This window comes from Cuculus canorus, chromosome 13 (assembly GCF_017976375.1).
Source record: "Cuculus canorus isolate bCucCan1 chromosome 13, bCucCan1.pri, whole genome shotgun sequence".
Lineage (NCBI taxonomy): Eukaryota > Metazoa > Chordata > Aves > Cuculiformes > Cuculidae > Cuculus > Cuculus canorus.
In genome coordinates, this window is record NC_071413.1 from 4,936,724 (window position 1) to 4,948,789 (window position 12,066).

The 12,066-nt window shown below is 55.4% G+C and overlaps 2 protein-coding genes across 7 annotated transcripts in view; one reads left to right on the top strand and one right to left on the bottom strand.

Annotated features, from left to right (window-relative positions):
* FANCA (FA complementation group A) overlaps window positions 1-2,461 on the top strand; it is a 38,946-nt gene extending 36,485 nt beyond the window's left edge. For 5 of the 6 annotated variants that reach the window (XM_054078677.1, XM_054078679.1, XM_054078682.1 and 2 more), the window contains 4 exons: window positions 626-701; window positions 1,061-1,217; window positions 1,587-1,679; window positions 1,890-2,461. In XM_054078677.1, the coding sequence (XP_053934652.1) occupies window positions 626-701; window positions 1,061-1,217; window positions 1,587-1,679; window positions 1,890-1,955 (392 nt within the window). In that variant the 3' untranslated portion in view covers window positions 1,956-2,461. The remainder of the gene's footprint in view (window positions 1-625; window positions 702-1,060; window positions 1,218-1,586; window positions 1,680-1,889) is intronic. The other variant, XM_054078683.1, reaches the window with a different exon arrangement.
* On the bottom strand, window positions 2,427-11,344 carry ZNF276 (zinc finger protein 276). The gene is made up of 11 exons (XM_054078684.1): window positions 11,189-11,344; window positions 8,851-9,160; window positions 8,694-8,746; window positions 7,657-8,154; window positions 6,638-6,716; window positions 5,373-5,453; window positions 4,856-4,966; window positions 4,703-4,778; window positions 4,140-4,257; window positions 3,778-3,877; window positions 2,427-3,170 (listed from the first exon to the last, which is right to left on the bottom strand). The coding sequence occupies exons 1-11, from the start codon at window positions 11,310-11,312 to the stop codon at window positions 2,885-2,887; spliced, it is 1,836 nt and encodes a 611-aa protein (XP_053934659.1). The 5' UTR covers window positions 11,313-11,344; the 3' UTR covers window positions 2,427-2,884.
* Between the last annotated feature and the right edge of the window lie 722 nt (window positions 11,345-12,066).

Sequence of the window (12,066 nt, forward strand, 5' to 3'; positions counted from 1 at the left end):
CAGTGGGCGTTTGTAAGCAGCAAGAAAAAGGGTTGGTTGAGTAAAAGCTGAGAATACCCTGCTTCTACCCTGCAGTATGGTGACTACAGGCTGAGAGAGCTAGAGTGGTTCAGCCTGGAGAAGGGAAGGCTCCAAGGAGACCTTATAGCGACCTTCAAGTACCTGAAGGGGGCTACGAGAAAGCTGGGGAGGGACTACTTACAAAGGCTTGTAGTGCTAGGGCTGGGGAGAGTGGCTTTAGATTGGAGAGGGGAAGATTTGGATTAGACATGAGGAGGAAATTCTTCACCATGAGGGTGGTGAGGCACTGGCACAGGTTGCCCAGGGCAGTCGTGGCTGCCCCATCCCTGGAAGTGTTCAAGGGCAGGTTGGATGCACCTTGGGCAGGGAGCTTGGAATTAGATGATCTTTAAGGTGCCTTCCAATTCAAACCATTCTATGATTCTATGATCCAGCTCATGGTTAGGGTTGTTCCCTCTGGTAGAAAAAGTCTTAGAGGGAACAGTGTTCTCTCAGGGGTACCCACACCTAAGCGCTGGAATGAAACTGTGCAGCCCCTGTAGAAGCATGCAAGGTGGCGTGGGGACCGCTAAAGACACTCAGTGCTTCTCTCTGTCTATTGCAGGTGCTAGAAAATACTGTGTCCTGCGCAGCACAGTCTCGGACCGTCACATCCGGCTCTTGCCTGTTGCATTCTACAGGTAACGTCCTGCTGGACTCAGAAGGGAGGTGTTGGTGAGGATGTGGCTGATGGTTTGCACGTACGGCAGCTGGCGCAGCCGGTAGATGAGCTAAGCCCCTACCTTAGCTGTGCAGAACACTTGATCATGACAGAGTTAGTATTGAAGCAGCCCCATATCTTTTGCTAGAAGTTCCCCTTCAGCTTTATGTTCCAAATAGGAGTGTTGCCTGGCTGCGTTCCTGCTCCTGGCAGTGGGGTGGCCCTGCGTGTAATGGGGCTTGTAAAACAGCGGCAATAGCACCAGGCATTGCTTTGTGTCTCTGTTTGGGCCTACCATGGAACCAGTGCTAACCAGACATGGTGTATGACCTCCTCTAGCCTCACCCCTTGCTTTCACCATGAACTGCTCACGCGAGAGCGGACCTTCCTCTATGTGGCACTCGATTTGTACATCCAGCTGGTCCAGCTCTTTGTGGAAGGGAAGGACCTGCCACGGTCAGATCAAGAGGGGCACAGCCCAGACCCCATGGAGCATGTGAGTGAAGTTTAGTCTGTTTTTCCCCTCTTGTAACTGTGAATTCCTATACTTTATGCCTTCTCCTGCCAATTGCGTCATCCCTCCCGTTCCCCAACCTTCCTCTGCAAAGCAAAGGCAGCCAGCTTGCTCACACCTTGGGGCTGAGAGGAAGTGTCAGTGCTACGGTCCTGCTGCTGCCTGAAGCCTAAGCTGCCTTGCTGCTGTCTTAACTTGTTCAACTCGGGTTGAACACAGTCACTGCTCCAGTGACCTGTGTAACCTGTGAATAGCCCCTGTGTGCGGTGCAGTGACTCCTGCTTCACTTTTGGAGGCAGGGATTGAGAGCTGAAAGTGATGTTGTGCTTGGCCTTCCTCTCTGTTCTCCAGGAGGATCCCCTGGAGGTCATCTCCACAGCCCGACGGTTCCTGCTTGGTGCCATCCCACGATGCCCTGCCCAAAGCTTTGGAAACATACAACTGGTGCGTTGAGACTTTTCCTCTTCTCCCAGTGCCTGAGAGCAGGGAATGCTGCTTCTGCCTGTGTCGGCATTCTTGGGCACCGATCCTGTACTGGTGCAGCCTGCTTAACCTGTGACACACACTGCATTTCCGTAACATATTTGGGAGCAGCGGGGGACACCTGCTGCTCGGTGAGTGCTACAGCCACATCCTCCCTCTCCTGGCATGCAGGTTCCAGCTTTCTCAACAACATTAAACGCTGCCCTCCCACCGTCTCACTCCTGCTTGCTTGCTTAGTGCTTGGTCTAGGGGGAAATATCAGCACAACCAAGTGGCAGGCGTTGAAGTTTCCCACAAGCACTGTGTTGTCAGCCAGGAGACTCTTATTTCTGCATGAGTCAGCAGCAGCTTCCCTTTCCTCTACCTGCACTTTGCTGAGAAGCAACAAAACAATCTGGTGCTGCTGTAACTCCCTTTGAGAAAGCAGGAGCAGGTCTAATTCTGGTTGCTTGCCCTCTCCCCAGCTATTGGCCACGTGTGAAGAACTTGACCCAGAGCTTGGAGCCACCCTCTTACGCTTCTCGAGGCCGGCTGCAGCCATGGAGCTGGAAGAAGAGCTGGTTCTCTTCTGAGTGATGGCACCGGCACGGCACGCTGAGCCGAACACCCAGACTACGACTGACACGACAGACAAGGTGCTCCTTTCTCACCAGTGCTCTTTCTTTCAAATTACTTTGTAAATAATTTATTACAAGCATAACCATGAAGCTCTTGTTACAATAAAAAGTGGGTTACAAATTTCAGTTTAGACTTGCTTTAGGAACCATAATTATTTTTTTCTCTTAAAACCAAACCTCTGCTCAAAGTTGCTCTGCTGTCTTACGTACCCTTACTGCCCCCTGAGGGCACTTCTGTACAGGCAGCAGCTTCTGCAGGCAGGGAACAGTTGTGGCCAACTTTGTTTCTACAACTGTGTGCGTGGGGAGAAAGGGGAACCACAAAGGGGTGCTGCCGAACATCCATCCCCCTTGGATTAGACAGACTCTTAGTACAACACTGCTGAATCAGACGTGAGCATGGAGAATCACAGCATGATAACAAGCTTTTTCTGAGCAAGCTGAAGCTAATTCCACCGAGTTCTTTGGGAGACTAAAATGTAGATTAAAAATCTCCGCTCTGCCATATGGTTTCTACAGGGCTGGACTGGAGAAGCATCCCTGTCCCCCTCAGGTGGGCTCCTGCTGTGCAGTCACTTCTGGCTTTACGGCCTGGCTTTCTGAAGTCCCTGAAGTATTTAGGAGGAGAATGGGCTCTGGCTCCAGTGCCCTGGTTTTGTCCTGAGTCTGGGTCAGAGGGTGCACCATGGACATGTGGACATTAAGGTTATGGGCCTTCTCAAAGCGCTTCCCACACTGGTCGCAGGCAAATTCCAGCTCCGTCTCAGCTTTGTGTTTGGTCATATGGTACTTGAGTGAGGCCCGCTGTCTGCACTGGAAGCCACAGATTTCGCACCTGCAAGGCAAAGCAGGGGTTTAGCACCGAGCCTGAAGCCGCAGCCGTGGTGTCCACCCTCTATCATGCTAAATAAACCCATAAGAAGATGGCCCAGGCCTCAGAGCTGCTTGCTCACAACATCTCCTACAACTGCCCCAGTCAAATAACCCGATTCCCCTTCTCAGGCCTGCAGCTCCTCACGGGTAGCCGAGCATTCACCTGCAGCACCTTCTGGATGGACATTTAAAGTCACACAGCCAGGACACTGCCACATTACTGTCAGCTACAGGTGAGGTTTGTATTACACAACTACTCTGTGCTAAGGAGTCAGGGGACATTTATGTTGGATCCTAGGAAAACTGTCTTTACTGGAAGAGCAGGGAAGCAGTGGCGGAGGCTGCCCAGGGCCGTGGTGGAGTCGCCATCCCTGAAGGGGTTTCAAAACATGTGGCCGTGGCACTGTGGGTCATAGTTTAGTAGGCACTGTGATGTTGGACTCGATCTTAAGAGTCTTTTCCAACTTTAGAATCACAAAATCATTAAAGCCAGTGACTGCAAGCTCAGCAGAACTTCACTACCCCTTCTACCCTTTCCTTGGCTACACACGTGGTTGGTGTGCACTTACTGGAGGGGCTTTGCTCCCGAGTGCCGCATCTGATGGACCGAGAGGTGTTTGCGTTGCTTGAAGGTCTGCCCACATTCATCACAAATATAATTACGTACCTCTGAAATGGAAAAAGGGAGTCATCGATGCTGCTGATTTCTTAGTACATGAGATGCATACACAGCCGCCCGCGCTTACTGGTGGAGTCTGAATTCCTCCTCCTGCTTCATAGCCCCCGCGTGATGGCTTGTTGCAGGTTTACAGGCAAGGCAAGCTGTTCTACACCCCACACTGAGTCTTGCCATGGCACCTACAAGCCTTGTGCAATGAATCCGTGGGTGTTGGTGACATCTGGAGTGAGCAGGGCCTGTGCTGGGACACACCTGTATGAATGAGCTTCACATGACGCTGTAGGTACCGGTCAATCATGAACACCTTGTTGCAGCCAGGATGAGGACAGGGCCTCTCCCGAACCTCTTCGTGATGCTCTTTGATGTGTTTCTGTAAAGAAAGGACAGGGCTTCTAACTCCTAGTCTGCATTTTCCCTAGTGAAAAACTTGAATCCTGCAATAAACGAGACCCCCATCTTGGCAGGCTCGCGCATCAGTGCCGCCTGGCTGTGAAAAGCCAGAGGCTTCCATCCAAATCTACCCCTGACAGCAGGGGCTTTAACAGGACACAGCGGAGCTTGCTCCAAAGGCTGCTGCCAAGCCACTGGCAGACCTCCAGAACAGGAGGAGAGAGCAGCAGAGCCAGAGCAGCTCCTGTTGTGTTTGGGAGCACAAAAAAAGGCCTCGGACTCTCCGCAAACTGCTTTGTTTAGCGGCTCATCACCTCCCAACAGCACGAGGCGGTGAATTCAGTCTGTCAGCGATCCTCTCCTTGTAGGGAAGCTACTCTGTAACACAGCTACAGCTTTGGGACAGAAGCAAACTCTGAACTTACCTTCATGCCATCCGCCCCTCTGTACACAGCTGTGCATCCCTGGTAAGGACACTTGTAAATGGTAGGCAGCTCCTCCCTGCAAAGCAGAGGCTGCAGTCAGCCAGTGTGCCGAGCGCCAGTGCTGCCCGGCCACCGCCACTGCCTCCTTATTACCTTTCACATTTGATTTTTTTTTTCCAGCCTGGCTTAGGCCCTGGCTTCTTCCTTATTTTGGGCTCTTCCACCTTCTTTGCTTCTTTACCATCACTTTTCTTGCTGGAAACCCTCCAAGAAGGAACAAGGATGGGGGGCAGTGTTTTAATACTTATTGGTTATTAGTCCTCCCACATAATTAATTGTTCCCAAGTGTTACACCTGGTTTGCTGGCTTCGCTTGGCAAAGCAGGAGCACACGCACCGTCAGGTACACGTGAGCCGTGCTGCAGGAATTAGTGCCAGGCCCGAGAATGAGGGATGCAGCCCAGTTTCAGCCTTTCAATGGGGAGCTTGGGGACACGGGTTCTAGGGAGTCGTGGCCTCCAGGCAGGGACATGGAGCAAATGGAGGCCATAAAGGAAAGAGATCCATGGTGGCCCAGCTGAATCCCACCCGGCACAGACACAGCAGAGGTGGCCCCCAGCCCACCCGCTCACCCGCAGAGAGCTCTGCTAACCATGCAGCAAACCCCTTACTTCTTTTCAGGGTAAGGCTCGAAGGAGTCATCTGAAGATTGCACGTTTCTTTTCTCATTTTCATCGTCGCTCAAGAAGTCCCTGAGAGAGACAGAAGATGCCCTTAACAATAGAGAACTGGGCTGGAACTTCAGCAGCAGCAGTAATATGTTCTTCGGTCCCAGTGCATCCATCACCCCCACAGCACAGCAACCGAGGCTCCACGTGTTCTCCTCCCCCATAATCTCCCCAAGCAACAAATACAGCATCGGTGAATGCAGCAAGTAGCAAAATCAGGTCCTTTTAGGACCATATCTCTGAGAATAATTGAGCCACTGTCAGGGAAACAAAAAACAGCTGTTACTGAAAAGCTCTATTTATTGCTGGATGTTTCCACTGCTTTCTACCCTGGCAAAAGCAATTTTGTAGAGCAAGAATGCAAGACAATTGTCTTCTGCAGGTTAATTAAGCTGCAGGTAATTGTGTATTTCAGCGCACGCAGCAGCCACATAGATTTTGGGTTATTTTTTCCTTTCAAGTCCAAAGCTATAGGAGAAGCAATTAAATCTGAAGCCAGAAAACAGGCAATAAATTGTGGCACTTTCAGTGTGACAGCTGACAGGTTTAGCTGACACGGAAAAAGGTCTGCACTTGGTACTTTAGACTCAGAACAACCAGACTCCATTATCAGTTATTTACAAGGGTCACTTTAAATACCTGCATTTGAAAGATTTTGCCAAACCTTTGCTCCTAAAGGCTGCTAAGATGCCAGTGTCCCTCCCAGTGCTGCTTCCCATTTAATCCCTTTCCCCATGAGCAAACGGGGCGATTTCTCCAACTGCTGCCCCTTGTCTGTGTTCCCACACCGGCCGCTCTTCGGGAGCCCCAGCCTAGAGCAGGGGACTTGTTCTGGGTTGGAGGGGCTGGAGATGCAGCACCCAGAACCAGGCAATCCCCTGCCAGCCCCTGCAGGGTTCCTTCCCTGGAGCAGAACAGGGAATGAAACACGAGCAGGTTTGCTGGAAGCAGGCAACAAACACAGAGAGCACACGCGCGTGCAAACACACCCCCACACCACGTTCCGCTGTGTAAAGCCCCCCTGCAGCAGAAGCAGCGAGGAGCAATGCATCAGCGGCATGAGCTTCATCACAGCTGCTGCCCCTCGGATGCCGGTTCCAAGTGGCCTCGAGGACCAGGTCACTCGTAGAGAAAGAGCCCTCCGAGGCGGGTCATTTCATACTCGCAAAGAAGACATTTAGGCTATTTTAAACCCACTCTTCTCTCACCCCTCAGAAAGGTCACTGAACTCGTCTTTTACCCGCTCATCCGACGTTGCAGACAGAACCTGCTTCTCACTCAACTGTCCTAGGGAATGAAGGAGAACACGGTGTGTTACAAGGAAAAGCAGCAAAAACAAGCCAGCGCAGAGCTGCCGAGAAGGAACCAAGCACTCTAGGTTCACTCATCGTGGCTTGTACTGTGTGAAAATATGTGCTCCATCACAAGTTAATGTGATTTTAAACCAAACTCTGCATCTTGTGCTCTGAGACCGCTCTCCCTGCGCCCCAGGGACAGCCTTTTCACTGGAGTTCCCACAAGCATCTTTTGTTTTCCCCCGTAACGCACACTCTGTAAGTGAAAGATTTGTCCCCAGGTGACTCCCAGTTGCTGTTTCTCTTCCCAGCACCCATGGATGTCAGAGCCAAACACACCCCGACTTCTGTAACTCAAAATGACTGCTTATCCCCACATGCCACTTCCAGAAGAGAGGCAAGTTCAGCAGTAAACGCACGACGAAGGAGCTCTTGCTGTTCAGTATCACCTGCAGTGGGAAAGTGAAGACCCTCCTCGCCAGCGTATGGACTGGGTTTGGATTGAGCGGAAACACACACGTGAGAAAGGTGGTGCTGGAGAACCAGCGACTTCTGCAACACCTGATGGGTGCACATTCCCTAGCAAGGGCCAAGCAGCAGGGTCTCACGAGCCAGGCACAGCCAGATAAGGAACAGACAGGTCTCACCCCTCAATCACAGAGGAAACAGCACACAGTGTGAAGAGACCAGCTCTTTGTGTGTCAGGTAGTCGGCTGAACCCATATGCCCCTTCCTTTCTGACAAGCCCAGCGTCCCTGATCAGAGGTGATTTCCTGGGCAACTTGCACTCCCCAGCAGGGCTCTGCAGCCTCCCTGAGGCGCAGCAGTCTCCGAGGAGGAGGACCAGCCAACCCATCACCCGCTGAGCCACCTCTCCAGCTCCTTGCCCTCCCTGAGAGTCCTGGAGGGAGATCAGAAGGTAAATCTCTTACCTGTGGCACCACTTAATGGTGACGCGGGCTGCGGCAGGGCTTTATCCTGCGAGGAAACCATGCTGTCCAGTTGCGAGCAAGACGAATCCCTGTTCTGCAGCGGCTCATTCTCCGTGTCCAGTGGCACCGATGTGGTCCCTTTGTCTGTGGGCTGCTGGCAAGGAGTTGTCCTTACTGGAGAATGCTGGGGTTTGGGAGTGGAAACCACCTCGGCATTGTCTGCCCCTGCCCCGTTGTCAGTCAAGTGCTGCACGGTGCTCTTGTTCCACTCTCGTTTGACAGACAAGGCGTTGTCAACAAGCACCGTGCTACAGTCCGAATCCGTATCCATGACATAGTCGTGCCCGTCTCCACAGCCCCAGACGGCACGGATGATCCCACAGTACTCGGAGGAGAGCACGCTCTGCAGGCTGGGCACCGACGGGCAGCTCCCAGCGTGCGTGTGTGTCCACGTCACCAGGCTGCGCAGGCACTGTGGGCTGGAGGTGATCAGGTCGACTGTTGGAGAGGAAAGGCAGCACACGTACAGTCAGTTCTCAGGGCAAGGAAGGGCACAGCTGCAGGGAGAGACAGGACTGTGGACCCCTGGCCCCCACTGGACTTGTGTGCCAGAACACGGGTGGGAGTCACCCTAAAGGTACGGCAGCCAGACAGAGGGGGTGGCAGCAGTCCCATCGACTGCCAATATCATTAACTTTACAGCTAGAAGTGTACTTCTGACTGCCCCGAGTGTCCAAAAGTGGCTGGGACAGGCCTGGCACCACCACACTGATCCGCTCTGCCTGCTCTTCACACCCCCAGCGTGAGCCTGTTCGGCTCAGCTCAGGGAGGGTGGTGCCAGCAAGGATCCTCCTGGGAAGGTGGAGGGGAAAGCTCAGGGCAGACGAAGGAGAGGGAACCATAAGCAGCCAGACTGGGACATGGCGGTACCAAGGGATGCTTGCCCAGTGGTCATTCCTCAACGCCCATAAAACCCAACCCTTTGTTGATGGTAACACAGGAAGAAAAGGAAAGCAGCTCTGAGAGCAGGCACTCACCCAGACAGGAGGCACCTCCTTCTGCTCCCGGCTGGGCCTGGGCTGCGCCGCTCCTGCAAAAGGCAGAACAGCACAGTGGGGTCTCGGGGGTTACAGAGGGACCATGGGTCAACACGTGGCACTTTACTGCTCCCAGGAAGAAAGAAATGCAACTTACTTTCCTTTTGACTTTACGAGGCCTGTGGGAGACACGTTCACCCTCTGGATAAACGTCCTGAGGACGCTGCGGCATTTGTAGAACTGGGCATGGCATTTCTTGCAGACAAACTGGGGGAGCGCAGGGTCCTGCCGCACCGCCACGCCAACCAGCCGCTGGAAGTCGGTGAAGAAGACCTGATCCACGCGGCGCTGCTTCTCCGAGTTCTCCCCCATCACAGGCACCTTCCCAAAAGCATTGCGCAGGCTTCGGGAGGAGAACTTGCCGTGGCAGAGGCGACAATACCCAGTGCTCAGGGCTCTGCTGATTCCTGTCAGAGAAGGATTAAATACAGCCACTGGGTGCCTGCTGCAAAAGTACAGCAGCTGGCTACAGCCTGAAGGCACTGGTGTGCCAGAAGATGTTCCCTTCTCTCGATCTAGGCTGCCTCTAAAGCCCTGGCTTCAGCACAAGCACAGAAAAGCCGGGCAGGAAGAGAAAGACCGTCCCCATGAACCCTGCTGCAGATCAGGGCACCACACCACATCCAGATGACCCTAAAATCAGCCTTTCTGGCCTAACTGCCCTAGTGGAGGAACCTCCTCTGGGTTTGTCTTTCTCAGGCCTTGCATGCAGGGGTTTGTGCTTTTGCCAAAACTGTCCCTTGGCTTAAATAGTTCTTCTTCCTCCCCAGCATTTATCTCCAAAGTATTTATAGCTGGCAGTCACATTTCTCAGTTGCTGTGAGCCTGAGCTGCCCCAGCCCTTGCAGCCTCTTCTGAGACTTGCTGTTTCTCAGCCACCTTGATGACGCCCTGAAGCCTGGAGAGGGACAAGGAGCTGAGGATGCAGAGCTCCTGAGTAGGGAGAGAAGCCAACCTGGAGCACCGGGGAAAGATTTGAAGCACCTCTCCTGCTCCTGTTTCACTGACCACACAGCTCTCCCACCCGGCCGCCTCCCTCCCCGGCCTGCAGCATCCTTGCTCTACAGATCACAGCTCTGTCCCACCACTGCACCCCAACCGCCTGCCAGCGCAGGGAAAACTCCCGGACACAGCCTCTTCCCGGCCCTGATGCAACACAGCTGCGCTCTGTACCCTCCAGTCCACCCGCGCAGGGACGGGGAGGGAGCAGCGGCCTCCCTGCAGCACCCAGTGAGGTCCTCAGCCGTTGCTGAGACCACACAAACGGCTTCAGAGCAACTTGGGGTGCTGGTGCCGGGGGGGACAGCCTGCAGAACCCCAGGGAGGGGAGAGAAGTGGGGAAGGGAGCACGCATGGTGAGCATTTCAGAGAGCTGAAAGCCACCCCAGTGCAGGGCAGGAGGGATGGCACACACCCAGCGTGGCCGTTCATCTTTGACACCCAACTTTAAGCTGCTAGAACAATCAAACTTATCTCCTGCCCCCAGCCACACTGGCAGCAGAGCGTTGGGATATCGCCCGCCTGCACACCAGGGCTGGAGCAATTGTAGAGGCAGAACAGCTGCAACAAAGCCCTTCCATGCAAACAGGGAAAACAGGGCACTGGCACGGGGCAAATCCAGTGCCTGATGGGCTGTCAGGGGCACAGAGTGTAGGGGAGGGCGGTGGGGAGCCCTGGGAAAGGGGAAGAGGTGGTGGGGAGCCCTAGGAGCAAGGAGCGCCCCAAGAAGGGGCAAGTGGGAGACACTGGGGAAGGGGCAGCAGGGGGCACTGGGAATGGAGGTGGGACCCCTGGGAATGGAGAAGAGGTGCCCTGGGAACAGAGAGAGCCCCAAGAAGGGATGTTGGGAGGCACCAAGGAAGGGGCAGTGGGAATAGAGTTTGGGACCCCTGGGAAGGGGTGGTGGGGGCCCCCAAGAAAGTGCAGCAGGGGGCACTGGGAATGGATGTGAGGAACCCTGGAAGGGGTGGTGGGGAGCCCTGCGAACAGGGAGAGCCTCGGGAAGGGGTGGTGGGAGGCACTGGGGAGGGGGCAGCGGGAATGCAGTTGGAGACCCCCAGGAAAGGGAAAGGGATGGTGGGGAACCCCAGGAACAGGGAGAGCCCCGGGAAGGGGTGGTGGGGGCCCCCAAGAAGGGGCAGAAAGGAACATCGGGAATGGAGACGGGGACCTCAGGGATGGGGGGGAGCTCTGGGAACAGGGAGAGCCCAGAGAAGGGGCAGCGGGAGGCACCGGGAATGGAGGTTGGGACCTTCGGGAAGGAGAAAGGGGTGGCGGGGAGCCCTGGGAACAGGGAGAGACACGAGAAGGGGCAGTGGGAGGCATCGGGAACGGCGGTGGGGACCCCTGGGAAGGGATGGTCCGGATCCCCGGGGTCGGTGGGAGGCAGCGGGGCCCCCCCGACCGGGCGCTCCCGGTGTCCCGCCGGTGCTCACCCGGTGCCGGTGCCCACTCCACGAGGGGCTCGGGGCTCTCCGCCCGCCCCGCCGTGTCCGCGGCCCCGGGGCGCCGCCGGGGCTCGGCGCCCGCCAGGAACCTCCCGCGACGATCGCGCTTCATCCCCAGCGCCGCCGCCCGGGCCCGGCCCGGCCCCGCCCCACACGGCGCCCCCCGCCGGCCGGAGGACCGGGCACCGAGCGGCCCCGGGACCCGCAGCCCTCCGCGGAGCTGAGGGCATCTCCTCAGCCTCCTCTTCTCCAGCATAAACAGCCCCAGGGCCCTCAGCTGCTCCTCTAAACCTTCCCCAGCCCCTTCTCCAGCTCCATTCCTTTCCCTGGACTGACCAGGAGCCAGCGTGTGCCCAGGTGGCCAAGAAGGCCAATGGCGTCCTGGCTGGTATCAGAAACGGTGTGACCAGCAGGGCCAGGGAGGTGATTCTCCCTCTGTACTCGGCACTGGTGGGGCCGCACCTCGAATCCCGCGTTCAGTTCTGGCCCCTCACTATAAGAAGGATGTTGAGGCTCTGGAGTGGGTCCAGAGAAGAGCAACGAAGCCGGGGAAGGGGCTGGAGAACAAGAGGAGCAGCTGAGGGACCTGGGGCTGCTTAGCCTGGAGAAGAGGAAGGTGAGGGGAGACCTTATTGCTCTCTACAACTGCCTGAAAGGAGAATGTAGAGCTGAGCTCTTCTCCCAAGTGACAGGGACAGGACAAGGGGAATGGCCTCGAGCGGCGCCAGGGGAGGGTCAGGCTGGACATCAGGAAAAACTCTTTAATAGAAAGGGTCGTCGGGCACTGGCAGAGGCTGCACAGAGCGGTGGTGGAGTCCTCATCCCTGGAGGTATTTAAAAGATCGGCAGACGAGGTGCTCAGGGAC